General features: G+C 47.5%; 5 protein-coding genes and 1 long non-coding RNA gene across 13 annotated transcripts in view; 2 read left to right on the forward strand and 4 right to left on the reverse strand.

The window, feature by feature from the left end:
* Window positions 1-3669, forward strand: part of LOC117899534 (sodium-coupled monocarboxylate transporter 1) — a 33899-nt gene extending 30230 nt beyond the window's left edge. For all 5 annotated transcript variants that reach the window (XM_034809603.1, XM_034809604.1, XM_034809606.1 and 2 more), the window contains 7 exons: window positions 959-1133; window positions 1208-1343; window positions 1803-1962; window positions 2027-2245; window positions 2304-2682; window positions 2747-2892; window positions 2958-3669. In XM_034809603.1, coding sequence (XP_034665494.1) covers window positions 959-1133; window positions 1208-1343; window positions 1803-1962; window positions 2027-2245; window positions 2304-2682; window positions 2747-2892; window positions 2958-3450 — 1708 coding nt within the window. In that variant the 3' untranslated portion in view covers window positions 3451-3669. The remainder of the gene's footprint in view (window positions 1-958; window positions 1134-1207; window positions 1344-1802; window positions 1963-2026; window positions 2246-2303; window positions 2683-2746; window positions 2893-2957) is intronic.
* Window positions 3670-4731: 1062 nt separating this feature from the next.
* On the forward strand, window positions 4732-5546 carry LOC117899537. Of its 3 annotated transcripts, none has more exons than XR_004649186.1 (3): window positions 4732-4943; window positions 5065-5397; window positions 5453-5546. It is a non-coding gene; the product is annotated as an uncharacterized LOC117899537 (long non-coding RNA). The 3 variants fall into 3 exon arrangements; XR_004649184.1 differs by having other exon boundaries at window positions 5071-5397; XR_004649185.1 differs by having other exon boundaries at window positions 4732-4938; window positions 5033-5397.
* Window positions 5547-6494: 948 nt separating this feature from the next.
* LOC117899535 (sodium-coupled monocarboxylate transporter 2) lies at window positions 6495-9163 on the reverse strand. The gene is made up of 8 exons (XM_034809609.1): window positions 8845-9163; window positions 8380-8539; window positions 8195-8312; window positions 7908-8127; window positions 7704-7844; window positions 7536-7644; window positions 6942-7474; window positions 6495-6883 (listed from the first exon to the last, which is right to left on the reverse strand). Exons 1-8 carry the CDS (start codon window positions 9078-9080, stop codon window positions 6547-6549), a joined length of 1854 nt encoding a protein of 617 aa, XP_034665500.1. The 5' UTR covers window positions 9081-9163; the 3' UTR covers window positions 6495-6546.
* Window positions 9164-10113: 950 nt separating this feature from the next.
* On the reverse strand, window positions 10114-12771 carry LOC117899536 (sodium-coupled monocarboxylate transporter 2-like). Of its 2 annotated transcripts, XM_034809610.1 has the most exons (8): window positions 12332-12771; window positions 11995-12154; window positions 11812-11929; window positions 11536-11755; window positions 11340-11480; window positions 11176-11284; window positions 10587-11119; window positions 10117-10522 (listed from the first exon to the last, which is right to left on the reverse strand). In XM_034809610.1, exons 1-8 carry the CDS (start codon window positions 12520-12522, stop codon window positions 10162-10164), a joined length of 1833 nt encoding a protein of 610 aa, XP_034665501.1. In that variant the 5' UTR covers window positions 12523-12771; the 3' UTR covers window positions 10117-10161. The 2 variants fall into 2 exon arrangements, with proteins under 2 accessions (XP_034665502.1, XP_034665501.1); XM_034809611.1 differs by lacking the exons at window positions 11812-11929; window positions 11995-12154; window positions 12332-12771 and having other exon boundaries at window positions 10114-10522; window positions 11531-11655.
* Window positions 12772-14037: 1266 nt separating this feature from the next.
* Window positions 14038-16385, reverse strand: LOC117897782 (sodium-coupled monocarboxylate transporter 2). The gene is made up of 6 exons (XM_034806831.1): window positions 15914-16385; window positions 15742-15859; window positions 15612-15679; window positions 15399-15550; window positions 14713-15337; window positions 14038-14654 (listed from the first exon to the last, which is right to left on the reverse strand). The coding sequence occupies exons 1-6, from the start codon at window positions 16301-16303 to the stop codon at window positions 14238-14240; spliced, it is 1770 nt and encodes a 589-aa protein (XP_034662722.1). The 5' UTR covers window positions 16304-16385; the 3' UTR covers window positions 14038-14237.
* A 2118-nt stretch (window positions 16386-18503) lies between these two features.
* On the reverse strand, window positions 18504-19659 carry LOC117897783 (putative glycine-rich cell wall structural protein 1). The gene is made up of 2 exons (XM_034806832.1): window positions 19531-19659; window positions 18504-19437 (listed from the first exon to the last, which is right to left on the reverse strand). The coding sequence occupies exons 1-2, from the start codon at window positions 19546-19548 to the stop codon at window positions 18868-18870; spliced, it is 588 nt and encodes a 195-aa protein (XP_034662723.1). The 5' UTR covers window positions 19549-19659; the 3' UTR covers window positions 18504-18867.
* Window positions 19660-23137: the final 3478 nt, after the last annotated feature.

Genomic DNA, 23137 nt, shown 5'->3' on the forward strand with positions numbered 1-23137 from the left:
AGGACAGGGACGGGGCCAGGGCCAGGGATAGGGACGGAGCCCGATGACAGCCCAACACGGCCCAGATCAATATTGGCCAGAGGCAATTAATCATTTAGTGGGCAATCCATATACGAAGCCAAATGCAGAGGCGGTCCAGAGGTTTGAGGGGAAAGTGGATTATGCAGTCAGCTTAGATGTGCGACAAGAAATTACCTGTGATTACCAGCAGCCTAGCTGCAGAGGGGTTTCTGGTGGATTCCAACAGGGATTAAGATCTCAGGGAAATTAAACAATTAAACTAAAATTTGAAAGCTTTTCAATTAAATTGATTGCCGTCTCACACTACAAACTCAAAGTAATATTCGATGGGCATATCTAAACCACTTTAAATAATGTAAAATGTCATGCCGCTCACTTACAAGTTTTTTGAGTAGCTTCAAGTTGAAAGTTGCAATCAAAGGATTATGGGCATGAACCAGTTTAGTTAGTAAAAAGAAAACAAAACCCATTCGCAGTGCGTGTGCAAAGGCACTTGGGACCACATAACGCATACTAAACGATCATTAGGCGGCGGACCCTTGAAGCGGGACCGCCCCATCTTGTCGCACATTTTGCATCAAATTAACACACAAATTTTTACAACCAGGGCCATAAAAGGCGCCCGGCACAACTATAAAAACAATCAAAACGAGTTACAGACCCGCCAATTTTCTTGGCTTCTTTTTGCCCTCCGATGTCGTAAATTTCAGCGAGGCCTTTACCCGATCCAACATAACTTCTTTACAGCTGTAGTAAATCATAAAAAAGAGGAGAGGGCCTGGGGGTGAAACAGAATAAAGGGGGTGTAACGCGAGAAGCCAAAATGTCCCACATTAAATCTTTAATAAAAATAAATAAATGTGCAAGAGGCACCCATCGCGCTTCCTAATTAATGCCTGCACTCACCTTTTCGACTTTTGGCGTTTCCTTTTTGCAGATTCAAGAGCCGCACCGTGCGGTGCCTGGCCTCGGCCACGTATATTGTGCGACAGATCTGCAACCTGGGCATCACCGTGTACACGCCGAGCGTGGCCCTGTCGACGGTCATTGGCATTCCATACTGGGCCAGCATTGTGGGCATGGGCATCATTTGCATATTCTTCACCATTCTGGTAAGTCGGAATGTCCACAATTTAATGATTCAAATATTCAAATTAATCTTCTCTTCCTTGGTCCACCTCATTAGGGAGGCCTGAAGGCGGCCATCAATGCGGATGTCATCCAGACCCTGACCATTCTGGTCGTCACAATGGCCGTCGTTATCCAGGGCACCATCTCCACTGGCGGCCCAAAGAAGGTTTACCAGCTAAATCGCGACAATGGTAAGCCATCAAATGGTGCGGTGCGGTGCGGTGCGGGTTTGCTGCTTCGATTGATCATGGCAGCTTATTAGCCAGGCCTGTCAAATGGCGCTGGATGTGTGTCCCACATTTATGCTGACGAATGATGACTATTAAAATGGCATCTATTCTGGGTTGCTGTTGCTGCTGCTGCTGCTGCTGCGTCGGCTCATTATGCACATAAATGATGATGATAAAAGTGGCATAAAACAGCGGCATGTGTGGCAGGGAGCAGGAAAGTGTGTGGCGGGAAATGGGAGCCTCGCATGACGACAGTAATAAATGTGTGACGCGAGAGCGTTTGTCACTTGAGTTTGAGTTGTTGGCTGTCGTTGTGGCAATCGTCAGGCTCCTGGGAATCCCTCCACATGCTGCTGTATCCTCACGCTCCTCTCCTGCACTTGCAGCAAAGACTTTACGCATTCCTTTCTATATTTCCAGGTCGCCTTAGCTTCTGGAACTTCAACGGCGATATGACGGTGCGCGTGGATACGCTTTCAGCCTGGCTGGGTCAGCTGTTCATGTCCCTCTCGCAGATTGGTTGCCAGCAGAACTTTATGCAGCGATATGTAAGCTTGAAGTCACTCAAGCAAGTGCGCCGGTAAGTCCCAACCTCAACGTCCTCACGTGTTGCACATCTAATAAATCGTTTCTTGCCTACGCAGGGTGATGCTAAGCAATGTTCCGCTGGTGTTCTTCTTTTTCGCACTGTCCTGGGTCTCCGGCATGGTCATCTACTCAACGTACATCAACTGCGATCCGTATGCCGAGGGTTACATCAAGAAACCCGATGAGATTCTGCCCTTCTTCGTCGAGGATCAGTTGGGCTTCCTGCCCGGCTTTGTGGGCATCTTCATGGCCACGCTCTTCAACGGAGCTTTGTGGTAAGTGTTCAACTTTCAAGGCGATTGACTTGATTATGCAAACGTCCTGATCTTTCAGCATGATGGTGTCCAATCTGAATTCACTGGCCACAGTTTGCTGGGAGGACTTTGTGTCGCAGCTGCCACGATTCAAGGGGCTCTCAGACAAGCAGCAGCTGAGGATTCTCAAGATAATTGCCATCATCTGTGGCCTGATCATTATGTGCGTGGCCTTTGGAGTGGGCCTGCTGGCGGGCGTCATCGAGTCATCGCTGCTGGTCTTCTCGGCCACTTCTGGACCACTGCTCGGCTGCTTCCTGCTGGCCATGCTGGTGCCGATAGCCAATTGGAAGGGCACCTCGGCTGGCATGATCTCTGCCTGCGCCTTTGTGCTCTGGATCATTGTCGGTTCCATGACAGTCGACAAAAGCAATCCCATGCTGCCCACCTCCACGGAAGTGAGTCCTGAAACAAAACGACACAGAAATCAGAGTCTGAACAATCTTTTTGTATTCCCCGCAGGGCTGCTCTAACCACAGCTTCTCGCAGTCCATTGCCAAGCCGCTCCTCGAGATGGAACAGATGCCCTGGCTGCTGACACACACGCCCATCGATGGCTACAACCAGACCATGTTGCTGGAGACGCCACCCAGCATTGCGCCCGAACGGTAAGAGCTGCAAGAGAGAAAGAATTTTCATTCGAAATAACGAATTTATTCAAATTCGTTTGCAGCACGCCACTCCAGACGTTCTACTCGATCAGCTTCATGTACTACAGTCTGATTGGAACGGCCCTGACGGTGGTTATTGGTACACTGATCAGCATGCTGACCCAACACCCCGACGACAAGTACGATGGCAAGCTGCTGCATCCCCTCATCTTCCGGTGCTGGGAGCGGTTCTCCGGGCCCAAGCCTTACTATGTCAAGCACGAGGAGGAGTCCGGACTGAATGGACGCAACAACAGCGACTCATCGGCCACCACAACGACGTGCAAGGAGGAGAAGGTCAATCATGCCTACGAGTCGTCGCCGGACGAGACAACCAACCACAGCGAGAATGGAAAGAGCAACCCCATTGCGGTGATCTTCACCAGCTCGGAGAGCGGGCAGGGCGTGGAGCACCAGTCGATCTGTGACACCAGCAAGGTGCAGCTGGACACTGTGCCGCCCGGCGAGACGGGCGTGTACCGGCAGCTCGGCTCTGGTACCAGATCGGCGCTCTGAGATGATTCTGGTGCTCCCTCCCACACCCATCATGTCGTCATCCCATCCCCCCTCCCTTCGTACTTACCGAAAATATAGTCTTTAGTCCGTAAGCTAAGTCTAGACCAATTAATGATAGAAGTGTTTCAAGTCTATAAAGATGCTGTGATTATCGTAGAAGAAAGAGTATGCCGATTGCAATATTGTTGAGCAATATGCAAGATGTGTACATTTGTTGTAGCAACTCGAGTTTTATTTATGTGTACTTATGCATGTATGCATGTGTGGCCGACGAATGTAGCTCAGACGAATACGAAATTGTGTGCAATAAATAAATAAAAGCAAGAACATTAATTTTTCGCGCGCTAAGGCTGCCCAGTGTGACCGCGGAATTATTGATCAAATAAACCGCCTGACCCTAAGAAATATACCAAAATATACCCATTTCATTTTCAAAATATACCGTAAACATACTGCATGTCTTAATTCATTTTCCTCGATTTTGATATTCTGCTTAATATGACCAGCTAGTTGCGATTCTTTGCGCTAAAACTTGATTAGATTAGTGAATCAATTCTGCATACGGTTGGCAAGTTTTCGTTAATTCTTTTTGTTGCATTGCTTGCGAAATAAGGCTTAAACTGAAAGGGTCAACCAAAAAACAAGTTTACGTTCCGTGAGGGGGAATAGAATGGAAATATTTGTCAACTTGTTGCTTGTAAAACGGTAGTATGGTATGTTTTGTGCTTTTTCACCATGTTTCTACTACTTAATATTAAAATTCCGTTTTCCGGCCATAAATTCACTATGGTACATTATTTTCGAAAACGATGAGTGTGAAACCAGGGCTAAGCTGTAAAAAAGTATCGTGTGAAAAATAAGCGATAGTCTTATCTGAAGAGCTGGTGGTTCCTGGTTTTAAGGGTGTGTTTTCCACAATAATTAATTAATGTACCAGACTGGAAACTCCAAGTTTTTCACTCAATCGAAATCATCGATCTATCGCAAACTTAAAAACCATAATATCGAGAGTGCAGTCGATGGGTCACAGAAATAGTGATGGCAAATTCAGCTAGACTAGAGCTAGTTCTGGCTCTTTTTATAGTAGCCAGATATATGGCAGCTTGGCGTTTCTGAAACGGTATGCTCTTAACAGATTCGATGGCATATTCAAAATATTGTTAATAAAAGGAATCAACAATGAAAATAAAAAGTTTGTAGTTAAAAAAAGATGGCTCCTTACTGAATGTTTTCCAACAGAATCTGATCATTTTTTCCGCTAAAAAGTGGCCAACACTGCCGTCAACAATAACAAAGATTTGGTCTACATTTTGCAAATTATTTTCGAGTCATCTTAAGGGGTTATTTTACTACTTGATTTATAACAATTGAAGTCCATGGAGTCTATTTGCATTAACTATTGGATTGGCGCACACCAAAGCGACGCTCTCTGCCCTTTCCCCATAGTTCCGATGCAGTGGAGATGGTGGTTAAGCCGGTCAGACAAAGGTGAGGTTAGTCATCGAATTAATTCTGTCAACAATAGACACGACCTAACAAAACGATTTATTTTGGGCTACTGCCAAAAAAAGATAAAAGATAGGTAAAGAAGGAATAGAAATCAGTTGAAGACAGCTCCAGCCACGACAAGTTCCTCACCGCAAGGGAAAAGGAGTCTGCAGATCAGATGGAAAGGGAACAGAGGCGAGCGAAAGGTAAAAAAAAATCAATGGATCCCAACAGTGAGCCCTGACCAGAGCACATTGAGGTAGATGTTCGATTGACACTAGCAAGCAAGAAGGTCCCAGCAACCGCACTCCCATCGAAATCCAGGAACTGTGTTGTTGATGCAATCGCCATTGAGAACAGTTAGGATGTACTAGCAGATTCCAAGGAAGAAAGGAAGTTCCATCGCGACAGAGGCACAAGCCATCAGTGTGTTCAACAAATCAAATCTTAATGTTAATGGTGAGCAAATGCAACTTGTTCAATGTATTTGGATACTTATTTGTTGATATTGCAGGGGAACCCAAATTCGTTAACAATTCCATCGACGGCGGTGTGCTCTCTATCTGTATTTACATATGTATGTGCGTGCTGTTGATCTGTAAACTTGTAAACCCATTGAAAAACTCCAGTCCTCTCATTCGCATTCGTGTCTCCACATTGAAATTTTGTTTTCAAGAGTCTCGACGCAGGTGTCATGCGATCTCATAAACCAAGTCAAATACATTCGAGCGCCCTCTCACATTCACTTTCCTTAATTTAAAGAGTAAATGCAGTTTCCCATGCGCCTTGAATGCATTTAATCTAACATCTGGCATAAAGCAACTAGAAAAATTAAAGAAAAAACCTATCAAGATATACCGACACAATCTTTATTATTTGTTTTTTCGAACCCCCTTTTGGAGGATGTTGCATACGGTGTTGTAGGCGCCAGCTGGAAACACTTTGCACAGCGGAGGAAATCATATGATTAGTAGGATATCCCAAGGGATCGTTCATCAAAGCACTCACTTTAGGACGCTGCGTCAGCCTAGCCATTATCTGGCCCAAACTGGCACTGTTGTTGAGATCGAGAATTGTCTGGACAATCAGCTCCCCATTCTGATTTAGTGATTCAGTGACGGCACGGGAGTGCAAGGGTCTTTTGACACTCCACGGCAAGACTCGTTATCGTTGTGACGGGCCATCGACACACGCCGTTGCTTCACAGCTTGGGAGGGAGAGCGGGAGCGATAATCGTTGTGGACTGACACTAGGGGTGCCGACAGTGCGCGGCGTTTCGGTTCGCGCGAAGCACGTGCCGAGGTGGCTGACTGTTCCAGATCGGTACTCACGTTGGTAGCGAGGGTTATACGACTTCCCATGGACAACTGAGAACGGGAATAACTGAAAAGCAAAGCTACAAATATTGATAGAGAAATCAACGCTTACTTTGGGGTTTCATTTTGTTATATTTCGTTGTATCTAGGTAGGTCTGCCAAGGAGACTCCCTCCCTCAAGGAAACCAAAGAAATTACTGTAGAATATGCAAGTTTCTCTAGTTATTATTATTAATATTAATATAATATAATACATATATATGTACATTTGTGCATGTGAGTCATGTGTTAGTTAAGCATCTTGGTGAATGCCGTTCTCTTTGGCCTTTGAGTCGGATGACTTCAGTGGCATATCCTCCATTTCTACCACAGGATCGGGCACGTTCAACATGTTGCGTACAAATGGCGAATAGAGCTTTGGATTCTGTTTCTCCTGCTTGTCCGTGGGCCACACATAGCTCATGGGCACGGCCCAGGCGAACACCAGAATGGCACCCAGCACCTTGTACCAATAGAAGGAGATGTCGTAGAGGGAGAAGTCCCGATTGCTGCCAAAGGCAGTGGTCACCTGTTGCGGTGCATCCGGAGAGGGAGCCGGCGTGGTCAACACCCTCGTGATGTTGTTGTTGCTGCAGAAAAGAATTGACTTACTTTAGGGCAACTCAGAGTGATGAATGGTTGTCTTACATGGAGTTCAAGATCACTTGAAAATCGCGAGCCTCGCACTGATCCAGGCCATTCGGCAGAACATCGTACCGGATGAGGCCAGCCTTGAAGTTAAACTGGGCATTGATGATGATCCACAGCATGGCCACCACACTGAAGACTATGCCCGTGACTGCCACCTTGGCACTGCAGCGAGGCACGAACATGCCGAGCAGGAACACCCCCACTACGGCGCCCGTACTGATGCCCGTTATCGTCCAAATGGTCTGGATGATGGAATTAAAGTTCTGCACCATATAGCCGCCCAGGATGCAGTAGGCGCCCATCGCGATGATCACCAGTTTCATGATGCCATTGGCACGGGCATCCGTGTGCCGAATGTGTGGCTTGATGTAGTCAAAGTAGACGACGCCGGCAAAGGAGTTGAGACTGGCAGACAGTGAGCTGAGGGAGGCGCTGAACACACAAGAAATAAATATGCCCGGCATGCCCATTAGATGTCCCATGATGTCCTGAATGAAGAATGGCATCAGTTTGTCCGGTTTGCTCACGAGCTGAGGGATGAAAACAAAAGTTGAAACAGAATTTGCTGTCATCTGGAAAGCATTTCCTTACCCCAGCTTGAATGGGATCGCACCCGTAGTAGTAGGCAAACATGATGATGCCAATGAAGCAGGTGAAGGTCATGATGAACAGAAAGCCAATGCCAGCAATGATCAGGGATCTGCAATACACAACCATTAGTACGAATTGCTGATACACTCTCTGGCGACTGCCACTCACTTCTTTGCATGCGCATACGACGGCAGGGAGACGATGCGCTGGACACAGCTCTGATCGAGGCCCACCTTTCCCGTCCACATCAGCAGACCGCTGAATATTCCACTCCAGAATGTGACACGCAAGCGAGGATCTATCCCGAAGCTGAGAAGTAGAGAAAAGTTACAGTAAACCCCATCGCTGAGTGGAAGGTATTTTCACACTCACTTAAAGTCGAGGCGTCCACCCTCAGAGGCGTTCTCCAGGACATTGCTCAGTCCGCCGGTGTGTGAAGTGCCCAAAATAGCCACCAGCACCACGGAGAGCAGCATCACGCCACCCTGGACGACATCCGTCCACACCACAGCCTTGATCCCGCCCAGCATCGTGTAGAAGACGCACACGGAGGAGACGACTGTGTTGATCAGATGAATGTTGATGCCGGTTACTGTAAATGAAAATCAATTTTTATTTCCCTGTTCCGGTAGACCGATTAAAATCTATTTCCATTATACCTTGGGAGAAGGCCAGCGATGGCACAAACATGTAGACCGGCAGCATCAGAAATTGGTTCATTATGAACGTGATGGTCACCAGTTGGCGGGTGAGTTTGTTGAATCTCATCTCCAGGTACTGCAGGGAAAACAATAAGGATGCTTGTCAGAGGAGTAAGGATATAGGTGGGACACTCCACACTCACCTGGTAGCAGTTCGAGACATTGTTCTCGTAGAACACAGGCACAATGATGTAGATAAGAACTGGCACCGTCAGGATCATGGCCATCACGATGAAGACAATGTTAAAGCCGAAGGTATAAGACTCTGCCGGAATGGACATCATAGCCACGCCGGAAAGTTGACTGTAAAAGCAAGATCATTCCTTAGTCTCGATCTCCCATATTGGCAAAAAGAGGGGCCCGAACGCCACTTGGATTAATTTCACAATATTCCATAGAAAAATGCAATTCATCTAATCTTCCACTTTATGGATGGACTGGGGCGCCATGCGCACTGCAGATAAGATAGATGAATAGATACATAGACAGATCCGTCTATCGTAAACAGATCTTATCTTAATGGGTCCATATAATTGTCGTGTTCCTCAGAACCTTTGGCTGTGACGACATGGAAAATCTTGAGCGGTAAAGTTGATGATGAGACTCACCTGGAGACGAGGGATATGGCCACGGGCCATGTGGGCATCTTCTTGCCGCCTTGCAGGTACTCTTCGGTCGTGTTCTTGGCCTTCGAGAAGAACCCAAAGTACACCCCAATGCCCGCCGATGCACTCAGCATGAGGGTGAACACAATGTAATCGGTGACGCTGAATCGTAGATTCTCTGCGGTGGCTGCTGCCACAGTGGCCACTGTGCTGGCCAACTCAGAAGTACTTGCGGCCATTCTGGAGCCTTGATCTTGATCCTTTGCTAGCACTTAATACTGGGGATAGTGCTGGGGAAGCCGTGACTCTTCTCGTGGAGGCTGCCAACACACTTATGGAGATTATCAGCAACTCCCTTCTTAAGTAGCGATCTCCAGCGAGCGCCTTATCTCGTCACGATAACTGTCCGGTAAGGTAACCGTAAACGTACCAGCGACATCGTAAATCAGGAGTGCTCCTTATCTGCCTTACACGGGATACTGCTCATTGTGTTACCCGAATGAACCGCCCATAACCAACTCGCAGTCCTAACACGTACCGTACCTGCTTGTGGGTTGTAAGTACATTCATTTTCCGCATCCATCAATGGGGATCGAGCACGATGACTAAGTAGCCTGTCTCCCTAAAATATCTAGGATATCTGAGATGATAAGATGAGATACCACCGTCTGTCTTTATGGTTATTCCCAAGCTGATAATCTAATACGTGAACCAGGCGCACCCACTCTGAGGTTGTTGCACGCATTTATTGTGGGTGGAAGAGTGCTCATGCCCAAATATAGCATCTCAGATGTATAATGAAAATTGAAGTTAGACCTTCAGTTGACCTCTAGGATATTTTAGCTGAACAATTATTGTCGACTTTTGGGCACGCTACCTGGAAATGTTGAGGAAATAAGAACGCTGAGGAAGAGCTCTGCCCCGGAACTCGAAGAGATTAGAGATAAATTAGTTTTGGGGTCACGCGCGAAAGGAAATGGTTTCCGATCCTATCAAGGATTCATCATTCTGAATAGTCGAGTCTTTTTAGCCTTGTCTGTCCGTCCGTCTTATTGGTCGCCTAGTTCCCAGTTCTGAGTAGCAGGTACAAAAGTAGAGGCGCGATCGTTGACGCGTTTTAAAAACTGTGGAAGACTAAATTCGAGACCCAAAAGGTAGAAATTTCAAGAAGAAATTGTTTAATTGAAGTTTAATTTATTTCCTACACGATTACATTTAATTTAACATTTTTTACATTTAACTGCTTATGTTTAAAACAAAGTAAATTACATTTAATTGCACTAAATTCACCGAATTTTAAATTAAAATATTTTCCTAAAATCAATATTCAAGGCTAACTTCCTTTTCCTTTTCTTTTGCATCTACTCGAAGTTCGGGAATCTCCTTGACAGTCGTTTTCCTCAGCGGCACCTCCTCCATTTCGTGTTCCGAGTCCGAAAGATTAAGGAACTTTCGCACGAAGGGAGAGTATAGCTTTGGGTTCTGCTTTTCGTGGCGGTCATGTGGCCAGACATAACTCATGGGCACTGCCCAGGCAAAGACAAGCAGCGCACCCACGACCTTGTACCAGTAGAAGGAGATGTCGTAGAGCGAAAAGTCCCGATTGCTCTCAAAGGCAGTTGTGACTGGAGCCGGAGGACCTGAATGTTTGGGTGTGACTAGGCTAATGGCAGTTTGGTTGCTACAAAGGAAAGCGAAGGAAAGTTGAGAGTGAAATGCGGTCAGGGATCACAGAAAACACTTACATGGCATCCAAGATCATGTGGAAGCCTTGCGCCTCGCACTGGTCCAGGGAGTTTGGCAGCACTTGGTACTTGATGAGTCCCGCTTTGAAGTTCATCTGTCCGTTGATGATGATCCACACCATGGCCACCACACTGATCAAAATGCTGGACACTGCCACCTTGCTGTTGCAGCGCGGCACGAACATTCCAAGCAGAAATACGCCCACCACAGCGCCCGTATTGACGCCGGTGATGGTCACAACTGTCTGCAGAATCGAGTTGAAGTTCTGGACAATGAAACCGCCCAGGATGCAGTAGCCGCCCATCGCGATGATCACCAGTTTCATGATGCCATTGGCACGGGCATCCGTGTGCCGGATGTGTGGCTTGATGTAGTCAAAGTAGACGACACCCGCCAGAGAGTTTAGGGTGGCCGAAAGCGAGCTGAGGGCTGCACTGAAGACGCAGGAGATGAACACACCGGGCATTCCGGCCAAATGTCCCATAATGTCCTGCACAAAGAATGGCATCATCTTGTCCGGTTTGCTGACGAGCTGTGGGGGTGCATCGATAAGTATTCATAATGGAATCTATGGAAGAAGGAGCTTACACCAGCCACAATGGGATCACAGCCGTAGTAGCGGGCAAACATGATGATTCCCGCAAAGGTGTTGAACAACATGATAAGGATGAATCCCACGCTCGCAATGATCAGAGATCTACACAGGAATAAACGTTAGAAAGGAGTGGAGAACGGACTCAAGGTGCTCTCACCTTTTGGCATGGGAATACGAGGGCAGGGAGACGATGCGCTGCACACAGCTCTGATTGAAGCCAATGTGGCCGGTCCACATGAATATGCCACCAGTCATGGCACTCCAGAAGGTCAAACGAATGCGAGGATCAAGTCTGAAGCTGTAACCGAAAGTAAGTACAGAAAATTCAGCGAATAATTCAGCCACAACCTTACTCTAAATCCATTCGGCCACCTTCAGTGGCTTTCTCCAGGACAGTGGCTAGGCCACCCGATCGGAGGGTGCCCAGCACACCCACAGTAATCACTGAGAGCAGCATGATGCCGCCCTGCACCACATCCGTCCACACCACCGCCTTGATGCCGCCCAACATAGTGTAGAAGATGCAGATCGAGGAGACCATAATGTTGATCAGATGAATATTCATGCCAGTCACTGCAAAGAAAAGGCTTTAACTTTGGTTTACACCTTTCAGGGCTGCTCCCACTTACCCTGGGAAAAGGCCAGCGATGGAATGAACATGTAGACGGGCAGCATGAGAAAGGAATTCAACACAAAAGCCATGGTGACCAGCTGACGCGTGCGCTTATTGAATCTCATCTCCAGGTACTGAAAATAATTGGAATGGGATTAGTCAAGAAAGAGGTTGATAATGCTGACATGGAAGAGCTCACCTCATAGCAGTTGGAGACATTATTCTCGTAGAACACGGGCACAATTATGTAGATCAGAATGGGAACGACTGGCACCATCGCCAGCACCACGAAGATGTAATTGAAGCCAAACGAGTAGCTCTCGGCGGGAATGGACATGATGGCAATGCCCGATAGCTGACTGGAAACGATATGCAAGCCATTTGATTACTCAATTAAGAAATGGCATTGGGATCTACACATTTCTAGTTCTAGTTCGAGTTGATATCAAGGTAGGGACACGGTTGACGTAAGTCTCTTTTACTGCCGCATCGTAAAGATTAAACGAATGTTCGCCGTTCAGCACCGAGTTACGCACCTGGCCACGAGGGAGATGGCAATGGGGAGGGTCTGCATCTTCTTGCCGCCACGCAGATACTCCTCCGTGGTGTTCTTGGCCTTCGAGAAGAAGCCAAAGTACACACCAATGCCGGCCGAGGCGCTCAGCATGATGGTGAAGACCACAAAGTCTGTGATGCCGAATCGTAGATCTGCTGTGGCGCTCGACATCCTGGCAGTGTGTTCGCTTGGATGCTACGCGCACACTTGAGAGCACCCTGGCCTGATTCGCACTTAAATATGAATCCCCCAGCCGACCGGTTGGACTCCTTATCTGAACTTGGCCACAGCCTCCTCCGTAAATCAAACAGAAGCTTAGTGCCGTTTAGTTATCTGTGCCGGTGCTCTGCTCCACTCTGCTCTGCTCTGCCACTTGCCGTGCAATTGCGTCTCTTGTTGGCTTTTCCACCGCTCCATAAAAATGAGAAAACAATGAAAAACTTGAAAACTAAAAAGAACGCAAACTAAGAGACGATTAAGAGTAGATTTGCATTCGAATATCAAGTGCATCATGATGATGATCTTATTCTCTGGTAATTATCTCTAGCCTCAAATGGAATCTGTTCAACTTGCCCAAACTTCGGCACACAAAAACTTTCCGTTTCAGCTGTGTATTTGTTTATCTTCGTACTTTAATTTCCACAATTTAGACAGAGCTGCGTGGGGGTGGCTGTTTTTGTCCGATGCGACCCCTACAGCTGGCATGTAAAGTGGAGGCTTACGCCGATTCTGTTGGCTTCGGCGGCGGCGTGGAGGCCAAAAATTTACGGCGGCGGAGGCTGCGCCGAGCAATTTGTCGGCGGCGGCGACGTTGTAGACGCCGGTAATTTTTTAAGCGGCGGCGGAGTGTGTAATGTTTTGTAATGTTTATTGGTCTTCCTAGTGCTACAAGCAAGGAGATTATAATTAGATCAATAGTCATTAGGTGTCCAATAGTTTGGTATTAAAAGTAAAGCTATTAGTAAATACAATTAAAAATATTTAAAAATTAAACTTTAAATGTTCAAAAATAATACACTTAAATCAAATTAACAGTCATCCTTCACAGACTTTTTTTACTTACTCCTACATATGGGCTTTTCTCTGACGAGATCCCCCATCACCAAAAAGCAATAAAAACACTTTTTAATAATAATTTATTATTATTTATTATTAATTAATCTCATTGACATACAATTTCATGAACTCTTATGTAAAAACCAATTAAAAGAGGAACAAGTTCACTTGTTTGGTCTTTTTATAGTCGTTTTCTTTTACTTTTATCTACTAAAAGATAGATGGTTCTGATGAAAAATTCTTTCGCGAAGCCTTTCTAAGATAATAAACTAACAAAAAACATATTTCAACATTTGTTTTTTTTTGTCAAATTTGTTTAAAAAGATATGACGCCGCGCCGCGCCCTTATTTACGAGACTCGGCAAAAAGTCTAGTGTAAAGATCTTAACACTCTTGGCCTATTGTGAACTAGATGTTTGCCAGCGATAAGAATTTTAGCAGGCTCCACAATTTACGGCTGTGACTCGGTTCTTCTGTGGATTAATGACAGATATATTTACCTAAAGTATCCATCTCCTGGCATGGTACGATGCTCTGCTCTAATTCCACTCACAGTTGAGGTTTGCGTTTGTTCTGCTTTTATATTTAGAATCTGTCGCTGTCCAAAGATTGTGGCCAGAGAGAGAAGGGCAATAATGATATAGCCTTTTATTCAGATAAGCAATTCTTGATGTTCTTCTGCAGACAGATCCGATCTAGATAGAATGGGATCGCGCTGGAGTCCACTGATCGTGCACAGCACTCGTATCAACCAACTGGCTCCTATCTTAAATACAATATATCTTTACGATGCCTAACCTAAGCATATCTTATGGTTAATGGCCCCCCCATCAGGCCTTCTCGGGCTTCTCGGTCTTCAGCTCGTGCAGCTCGTCCGCCTGCGCCAGTTCGTAGGAGACGAAAGGCTGCACCACCGGCGACAGGAGCTTGGGATCCAGCTTGGCATCGGCCCGCTGCTTTAGGATGTAGCTGAGTGGCACAGCCACCAGCCATGTGATGATGAAGCCCACCACCACGTACCAGTTGAAGGACAGATCCAGGATACTGAAACTCTCTTCGGTTTGGCTGTGGGCTGTCTGGATGAGCGGGGAGACTGTACTTGTTGTGGTGCTGGTGGTTCCATTCAGGGCCACCGCCGGACAGTTGTCGATGCGTGTGGGCAAAGTGTCGTAGTGGTTGCGTCCCCAACTAAAGATCACAATGGTGGCCATGCAGGCAATGCTCGAGAGAACTCCAATGATGGCAGCCTAAAAGGAAGATTCAATTAGTTTTAAGACCAAAGACTTCTCCCTACCCGAAACTCACCCTTCCATGTGCACGTGGCACGAGCATGCCCAGCATAAAGACCGCACACGTGGCACCGAAACTAACGCCACCGATCGAGTAGAGCACTTGGAGTATGGAGTTGAACTTCTCCACAACGACACCACCGAGGACGCAGTAGATGCCGCAGAAGAGCACAAACAGCTTCATGATCACGTTCGCCCGGTGCTCCGTGTGCCGGATGCAAGGCTTAATGTAATCGAAGTAGACGACTCCTCCCAGAGAATTAATGCTGGCCGAGAGTGTGCTGAGAGCGGCACTAAACACACAAGAGATGAACACGCCGGGCATGCCACGCAGATGGCCGACGGTGTCCTGCACGAAGTATGGCACCATTTTGTCCACTTTGGAGACGTGGCCTGATTGGATAGGATCACAGTCGTGGAAGCGGGAGTAGATCACGATGCCCGTGAAGCAATTGAAGAACATGATGACCACAAAGCCAAGGCCAAAGATCCACAGAGACCTGCGGGCGTGCTTCAGCGAGGGCAGGGAGACGATGCGCTGCACGCAGCTCTGGTTGAGACCCACATAGCCAGACCACATGAGTGTGGCCGAGGAGAAGACATTCCAGATGGTGGATCGTGTGGTCAAGTCCAAGTTGAAGCTGCAAAGAGACGAAGGGAATTAGGACTAGTTGTTGGGTAAGCCTTTTGGGCGGAACCTACTTGACATCCAGACGGCCACCCTCGCCGGCAATGCGAAAGACTTCGGCGAAGCCACCCACACGATAGGCGCCCATGGTGCCAACCAACACCACGGAGACCACCATAATGGCCGCTTGAATAACATCCGTCCAGACCACAGCCTTGATGCCACCCTGGGGAAAAAGGAGAAGATGTAAATGGAGATCCAAAAGGAGGTGTCTAATGGCTACTTACAAACATTGTGTAGAAAACGCAGATGCCGCAGACGATGGCATTGATAATGTGCACATTGTAGCCGGTCACTGTGAGGAATTTAACATTATGCGGAGGGCTGTATAAAGTCAATTTTTGATTGGTAACTTACCCTGGGAGAAGGCCAACGAGGGCAGAAATATGAAGATGGGCAGCATGAAGAACATTGTCGAGATGAAGAGGAAGGTCTGCAGCACACGCACCTTCTTGTCGAAACGCAACTCCAGATACTGCGGACACAAATTATTAAAAACTGAGTTTATCCTCCATAGCAGAGCACTCACCTCGTAACAATTGGTGATGTTGTTGTTGTAAAAGACGGGAATGATGACGTAATTAAGCAGCGGCACCACCACCACCATGCAGACGACATTGAAGAACCAATTGATGCCGTAGCCGTACATCTCGCCCGGAATGGTCATTATGGAAATGGCCGAGAGCTGGCTGGCCACCAGGGAAATGGCAATGGGTATGGTCTTCATGCGCTTGCCACCCATCAGATACTCCTCGGTGGTGTCCTCGCCCTTGGCGAAGAATCCAAAGTACACACCAATGGCCGCGGATATGCTCAACATCAGGGAGAAGACCACGTAGTCCGTGGAATTAAACACAAACTGAGAGTCGGCTGCGGCTGCAGCGGCTGCCGGGATCGTGGCATTCAGCAGATTGGACATCTTCAAAGGATATTCTTAGGGATGCACGGACAGGAATCTCGAATAAAATGTAATGCACTTTCCGACTCCGGCGAATATTCGCGTTTGAGCGCATCACGCTTCAGTCCCAATCTTTATATAAACTTTTCGTCCGATGAGGGTTTTATCTCAAAGAATTGCCAGTTCAAAATAAGCATTATCTATTGACGGCTCGGCTCTCTTACGACAACTCTGGGTCTTATCTTAGATTATGGAGATATTCCACGCTGATCTTAGGACCCCCGCTTGTCAATGCTCTCTCTTGCCTATCTGCCGCTCTCTTGGCAAGGCGCGAGGCGAGACCCTGACACGGCAGACTCCGGATTATCTGAGATTATGGCAGCAGCCGCGAGCAGCCAACTCATTCATTGTTTTCACTGTCATCCCAACACTGTCCGAATGTATAGCCAACCCCGGGAGACATTGAAACTGCCAGTCATCTCCAGATTGCCATTTTATAGAGCCACCTATTATTTCCTTCATTCAGATAAGAGTATCTCCTGCTCTTTTTTCCTTTTGTTTATTCATAATAAAGTCGAAAAGTGTCTCCTCCCGGAGCCCAACTTGAGTCCCTTGTGGTAATTGTTACCTCTTTGAAACCTCTCTCTCTTGGCTTTTGGGGTCTCTAATGTTGTTGCTTATCAAGGGTATAAAAGAAGTGGCATAAATTCTTTATTATATCGGATTTTCATCGTCGTAATGTCAATGTTAAATAATAGATACACGTGCTGGCTGCTGATATCTTTGATGATAGCTGTAGCTATCCAATCTTAAGGAAAATAAGCCAAAGCATAAGTGAATGAATAAATCCTGATGTTCTGTGGCGCTAAACAAAACCAGTTTAATTATTATCTATTTATCTATTATATTTATAAACCCACTCGTTAAACTATTGTATAATTTTCTTTATAACAAATTTCTCTGTGGCGCTGCAAACGACATAATCATTTACTTAGACACTCTGTAATTTGTTGCTGCTTGTGTCTGTGTCTGTGCCTCTTATGCCGTAATCTTTGCATTCCACAACAGTCGCACAGTTGGTAGTCGCAGTTGCAGTTGCTAAGCTTAGTTGCAGCTACATAGTTGTGGCATCTGCTGCACACTTCATTTGCTGCTGCTACTCGTCTGCCTGCACTTAACAGAGCCAAGCGGCAAGAGATGGCCATAGATGGAACGGTCTGGCCTGGCCTGGCCTGGCCACCGCGGCACGCATTCAATTGGGAAATGGAAATGTTAATGATGTTGAATGTGGGTAAAGTGGCTGCAGCTTCAGACTCCAACTTTACTTTTGGCTGGTAATAGTTGATGTCCGTCGACGACCCCATCCAATCAACATCCACATTCCCCCATTTCCCGCTGGCTCCCCCCCATGGCTGCATTTTGACCCAGTCTCTCGACTGCATCTGTCGCAATCTTGGCGTAATGAGCGAAGCCCCATCTGAGCCCCATCTACACACGTCGAGCACTTGCACGCTGATGAGCGTGATCCACAAGTGCGGCACGGAGGCGGAGGGTGGCTGTCGAATTGAAAAAGTGAAAGGATTTCTGAAGATGCTTGTTGGTATTTCACGTCACGGCCAGTGACAATTCGATTTGATATTTGGACTCCAATCGATGGCACCACCAAAACAAGTTTAATTGGATTTGGACTACAACGATTACGCGTATACATTTGTAATATTTGATTTGTTATAATGACATCTTCGAGTGTTGGAAAGTTGTAAGTACAATGGAGAATGCAGAAGGCAGAAATATGCAGCTTTAAATATACTTCAATCAGCCCTAAATTTTGTCCTAATATTCCGAATGTTCAGGCTGATTTAAGGAGAACCTCTTGAGTCTTGAAACTTCTCTTTCTTTCTTCAAAGTAAACCCCCCCAAAACAAGTAAAAAGATCATCAAAATTTTAACGGTGACAAAATTTACTATTTTTTTTATTATTTTCATATTTTTTTTTGTTGTTTCTTTGTTTGTTTCATATAAAATAAAAACACTTACGAGCTAATAATGCGTTATAACACTGTCTGGGGTGTTGATGGTGTTTCCATTCATGTGGCCTGTATGTGTGTGGCCTTCGTTTTCATCTCTTTTTTCTTGAGTTTTGTGTGTGTTTTGTTTTTGGGGTGCATGTAGTGAGAAAACTATGTACAAAGGTTCCAAAAAAGAAAGGCGAAAACGAGTCCATTTCGGGTGGGGAAGTGGTTATTCCCCTCCCAATTCGAGTCGAAGTTTCATTTGGGGTTGGGATAGACAGGGCTAGAGAATTACAGTCGCTGAGGTTGGGATCGGGATCGGGATCGGGATCATCCACATCACTAGTCGAACTATGTGTTCCAGGTTCAAGGATATACCCACATGTGTATCCTGCAGATTCCAATTGCTGTTCATGCTGGTGCTGGTGTTTCGTCTCGGGATTGGTTGCGGTTGCTGTTGCGGTTTCCGTTTCGGTATCGTCGTCGTCGTAGTCGGTTGAGTGGCGTCCATTTCGTCGGTGTTCATTTTTGGCAGCGCAATTTGATTTTGGGATGTGAGTCTCGAGTCTGGATCTAGAAGGGCGAGCCGTAGCTGCCGCTGGGCCTCGAGGGAGCGCCGTACGAGCCGGATGGGCCGCTGGGGTAGCCACCGCCGCCGCCGCCACCACCGCCTCCCGCCTGGGTGCTCTGCTGGTTGAACTGAGCAACCTGAATGGCCTGACGGACGCCCTCAAGATCGATGCCGACCACACGGCCACCGCCGCCGCCGCCGCCTCCAATGGGCGCGCCGTAGCTGCTCGAGGGAGGAGCGCCGTACGAGCTTGAGGGGCCGCTGGGGTAGCCACCGCCTCCACCGCCACCGCCGCCGCCGCCACCACCGCCGCCTCCCTGTTTGCCCTCCTCGTTCAGGAGGATCTGACGAATCTGCTCCAACAGCTGGGGATCGACATTCTGGCCCTCGGATGTCTGGAAGCCGCCGCTGACGGCCTGGAAGCCACCGCCGCCACCACCGCCGCCGCCGCCGAACGAGGAGCCGCCACCGCTGTATCCGCCGCCGCCGCCTCCTCCGCCACCACCACGGGGATAGTTGTAGCCCGAGGGGGGCTCCGCAGCGGCCAGGGCAGCCAGGGCGAACACTAAGAACTGCAATGGTAATGGTAATGGTAATGGTAATGATAATCCAATTGATCCGCCTGAGGGGTTTGCCAGTGACTGTCGTCCTTTGTTCCTACTTACCACTGAGAAGGAGTTCATAGCCACGAGTTGTGTGTGTGTGTTGTGGGGGAGAGTAGAGAGTGAAGTAAAATGATAAAGTAAATTTAGTTGCTTTCGAGTGGGAAACCAGCGACTGAATGCATCTCGAATGCCCAGACGGGCCCTCTTTATACCCATCGTCGTGGTCGTCGTCGTGCTCTTCGTTTCGGCTATCTTCGGCAACATCATTATCGCCGACACACACACACACACACAGTCGTGGGGGGTACCTTCATCTTCAACTCGTTTCGGGCAGAAGACGGCGCCAACTCCAACACCAAAACCAACTCCATCCTCATGGTCTTCAGTCTCCAGTGCCCCGATGCATTTGCTTTTCTGCTTCTTTCTCACAATAAAACAAAATTTCCAAATGGCAGACAAACAAAAAAGAAATAACAAAAATAAAACAAAATAAAATGAAATAAAATGTCGCTAACGATTTTGGTATTTGAAATTTTCCTTGGCACTTTTCCTGCGATTCGTTTTGCCCGGCCGACATCTTCGAGACATCGTCGAGACATCGGGTTGCGACTTGCGACACAGCCCCCGGGACCAGGAAGTGATTTTTGTTCCCATCGCGATTGATCTGTAGGGTAAATGGTAAACCTGACAGACAGCAGGACCCAGGCCATCCCATCCCCATAATGGTTAAATTATGAAATTATTTTGCCATTGAAGGACGGCGATTCCCATGACGAAACCACATTTCAGTTTTCAGATTTCCCGTTGCCCAATGGCAAATTCCAATTACAAATTCGATTGTCTTGCAGCTCCCTGAAGATGGGGTTGGGGATGGGGATGTAAAAGTACCATCCACGTGATGCATGTGCATCATACAACAATACATCCACATCAGCGATTACGAAATGGACTGGGAACTACTTACAAAGAAAGAAAGAGAAGATGGCCATAATACACACGAGTATAATCTCCAAGTGGAGCAGAGCAGTAGGGCTCTGGCACGACGCGACGGCACTGGGCATATAATTAATGTTTCCCAAGGAGTTTACACACAAAGTGGAGAGCAGAGGCAGTGTGTGAAGACAAAGCTGCTACAAAAAGAAGTTTAAAGACCTCAAACAAATGCGAATTCACGCTCGAAGCTCGTACGGGGGCAGGGCGCAAATGAGTCAGAGAAGAGAGCGAAGCGAACGATTATGAAACCGAGAGCTGACCTCCAAATGAAACCAGAAATCTGTGAATTCTTGCACTGAAGTGAAAGAAGTTACCATGCAGCTGTGTCCATTATGTCAGCAGATGCACCTGCTTCCACACTCCGACAACCCAACAATTATTAAATGTGACATAAAAATGAAACTGAATCCAACTGGCAGTAAATTCGAGTAAATAAAGAAGATTATCTACCAACGCAGAGCTTTCGCAGAGCTGTGGCTAAGGGCGCGCGTTAGCTCATTGAGGCGAACATTTCATGATCCAAAGTGAAGGACTTTGCAACGTGCCACGGTTGCGTGGCCGGTGAGCGATCTGCAACTTGAGTAGGGGGCAACAACGAGATGAAAGTAAACACTTAACACTCAACAGCAGCAGCAGCAACAGACACAGACATGGCACGGCACAGTCGGTAAATCATTTTCGTGTCTTGGTCTGTTTTGATCAGCTGTGTGGCACTGCGGCTAGCTGCCACTGTCCGGTACTGTCATTCGAGCCGTTCATTTGGTTTATTGTGGTGAAGATGAAGGTCTCTCTTCGCCCTCCTCCCAGCTGATTTCGTAATTCACTTATTTTTTGTCGGTTCATGTAATTGGAGCGACAGTGGTAAGGTCGCAGTCGAAGACAGGTTCAGGGATACTTTCCCATCATTCCTGGGCCACAGATATTCAAACTGAACCATAAGCGGGATTGTGCACACCATTCGATTCGCTTCTGTGTCTATTTTTACTCGCGTTTTTTGCAACTTTAATGAACCTCAACCCCTTTATTGTAGTCGAAGGCATATCTGAACAAAACCATCATTAACACGTCGCCTACTGGGTCAGCCAGCGGCAGACAATGATTTGGCTCTGGCGATGGTTGCTCTTTTCTGTTTTCCCAGCTTTTTGGCTCAAACCGAAACTCATTATGCGTGCGTAATTGTTATGACACTATAATTGGGGCAGGCAAACCAACCAAATCCAAACAAAACCTGGCAGTAGCCTTGTTCCAGGCAGACGCGCACAAAATTTACAAACCAAAATCGAACGATTGCGAATTTGGGCGTCAGATTTGGGCGGTTCGATTTGGCTTGGATTTGGATTTTGTGTGTGGACTATCCTTGGTTTCCATCTCCTCATGACGATGTGTTTAATGGCATGCGTATGCGCAACATTAGAGACGCCTCCAATCAGCCAGCCAGCCAGCCTCATCAGGTGGCACACCGCTGCATCGTTGTCCATTTGAACATGCTAATCGACAGCGAAACCTGTGCGCAGCTGTGCACAAAAAAGAGATTCCCCCTGCACATGATTAATGTTAAAGAGGAGGCCATTTTTCATGGATAGATACGAAGTGCATGCGGAGGAGCTTTGGAAACTGATTATTCAAGCCTATTGATGACAGGGAGAATCCGGCGAGTATGACAAAAGTGTAATTGCTGGCTGCTGATGAAGATGAGTGGACAAAATGTTTGGTAGCCCCCGTACATAGGCTGCCCGCTCTCACACATGCAAGTTACATAAGGCGCCAACGCAGAAGAGTCCACAGCGAGGCAATGGCAGTAGCCAAAGCAATAGCCAAAGCAACAACCTCATCGTCATCCGCAGACACAGTCACAGCCACAGGCCACAGCTGAGCCAAAGCTGATGATCATCAGAGGCAACGTCTCCTATGGGCCACCTCTCCAGCAGCAGCACCAGCAGCAGCATCACCCTCCTCCCTACTCCTCATGGGCCAGGCCAAGTGACGCTTCTGTCGTTTCCTCGAAAAAGACAAAACAAGTTTTGGTGTGTGTCCAACGGCAGCGTGTGCTCCTAGCTTTATGTAAGTCAAGCGCGGAGACCGAGACCGAACAGCCAGCCATCCAGCGGCATGCGGGCAGATGAGTAGACGGTGGCGGCAGTGGCGGCGGCGGTGGCGGTGGCGGAGAAATTGCAATGCATATGCAATGCATTGCGAACCGAAAACTAGGCAAAAACCGAAACGAGACAGACACAAGAAAGATGCAACATGGAAGAAAAGCTGCAATTGAATGGGAAATTGCCGCGACACGTTTTTTTTCTTTGCGCCTGGAGTCTGCCGGAGTCAGTGGAAGCTGGTGACCGGTCGTCGGTCGGTGGTTTGGTTTGGTTGGGTGTCGATGACGCTGCCAGTGTCTGTGTCTGAGTCTGAGTTTGTTTTCCGCCTAAAAAGCGAAACCTGTCCAAACATGGGTGCGGGAATGGCAGGATGGCTGCCGCTGCAGTTCTGCGAGCTGCCAACTTTAGCCTTTCGGCGGGGTGCTAACCAAATGGTTGGCTCAGCTTATGCAAAGCTCCTCAGCTGTTCCATGGCGGATGCCATGCCTTGTGCAACGCCACGCAGCCACTGACCAGCTGTGATTCACGCGCCACTTAGATTCCCCCTTCCCAATCATTCTCAAGGCGCCCAACGAGAG

The sequence above is a fragment of the Drosophila subobscura genome, chromosome O (assembly GCF_008121235.1).
Source record: "Drosophila subobscura isolate 14011-0131.10 chromosome O, UCBerk_Dsub_1.0, whole genome shotgun sequence".
Taxonomy (NCBI): Eukaryota; Metazoa; Arthropoda; class Insecta; order Diptera; family Drosophilidae; genus Drosophila; species Drosophila subobscura.

What these genes read in the sequence shown, in the direction of transcription:
- LOC117899536 (XM_034809610.1), bottom strand. Translation starts at nt 12,522, where the DNA reads ATGTCGAGCGCCACAGCAGATCTACGATTCGGCATCACAGACTTTGTG. An exon ending in GCCATCTCCCTCGTGGCCAG is followed by an intron (nt 12,155 to 12,331) that starts GTGCGTAACTCG and finishes TATCGTTTCCAG; the next exon opens with TCAGCTATCGGGCATTGCCA. An exon ending in TCGTATTCCCATGCCAAAAG is followed by an intron (nt 11,285 to 11,339) that starts GTGAGAGCACCT and finishes ATTCCTGTGTAG; the next exon opens with ATCTCTGATCATTGCGAGCG.
- LOC117899535 (XM_034809609.1), bottom strand. Translation starts at nt 9,080, where the DNA reads ATGGCCGCAAGTACTTCTGAGTTGGCCAGCACAGTGGCCACTGTGGCA. An exon ending in ATGTCTCGAACTGCTACCAG is followed by an intron (nt 8,313 to 8,379) that starts GTGAGTGTGGAG and finishes TTTTCCCTGCAG; the next exon opens with TACCTGGAGATGAGATTCAA. An exon ending in TCGTATGCGCATGCAAAGAA is followed by an intron (nt 7,645 to 7,703) that starts GTGAGTGGCAGT and finishes TGTGTATTGCAG; the next exon opens with ATCCCTGATCATTGCTGGCA.
- LOC117897782 (XM_034806831.1), bottom strand. Translation starts at nt 16,303, where the DNA reads ATGTCCAATCTGCTGAATGCCACGATCCCGGCAGCCGCTGCAGCCGCA. An exon ending in ACATCACCAATTGTTACGAG is followed by an intron (nt 15,860 to 15,913) that starts GTGAGTGCTCTG and finishes TTGTGTCCGCAG; the next exon opens with TATCTGGAGTTGCGTTTCGA. An exon ending in GCGTTTTCTACACAATGTTT is followed by an intron (nt 15,551 to 15,611) that starts GTAAGTAGCCAT and finishes CTTTTTCCCCAG; the next exon opens with GGTGGCATCAAGGCTGTGGT.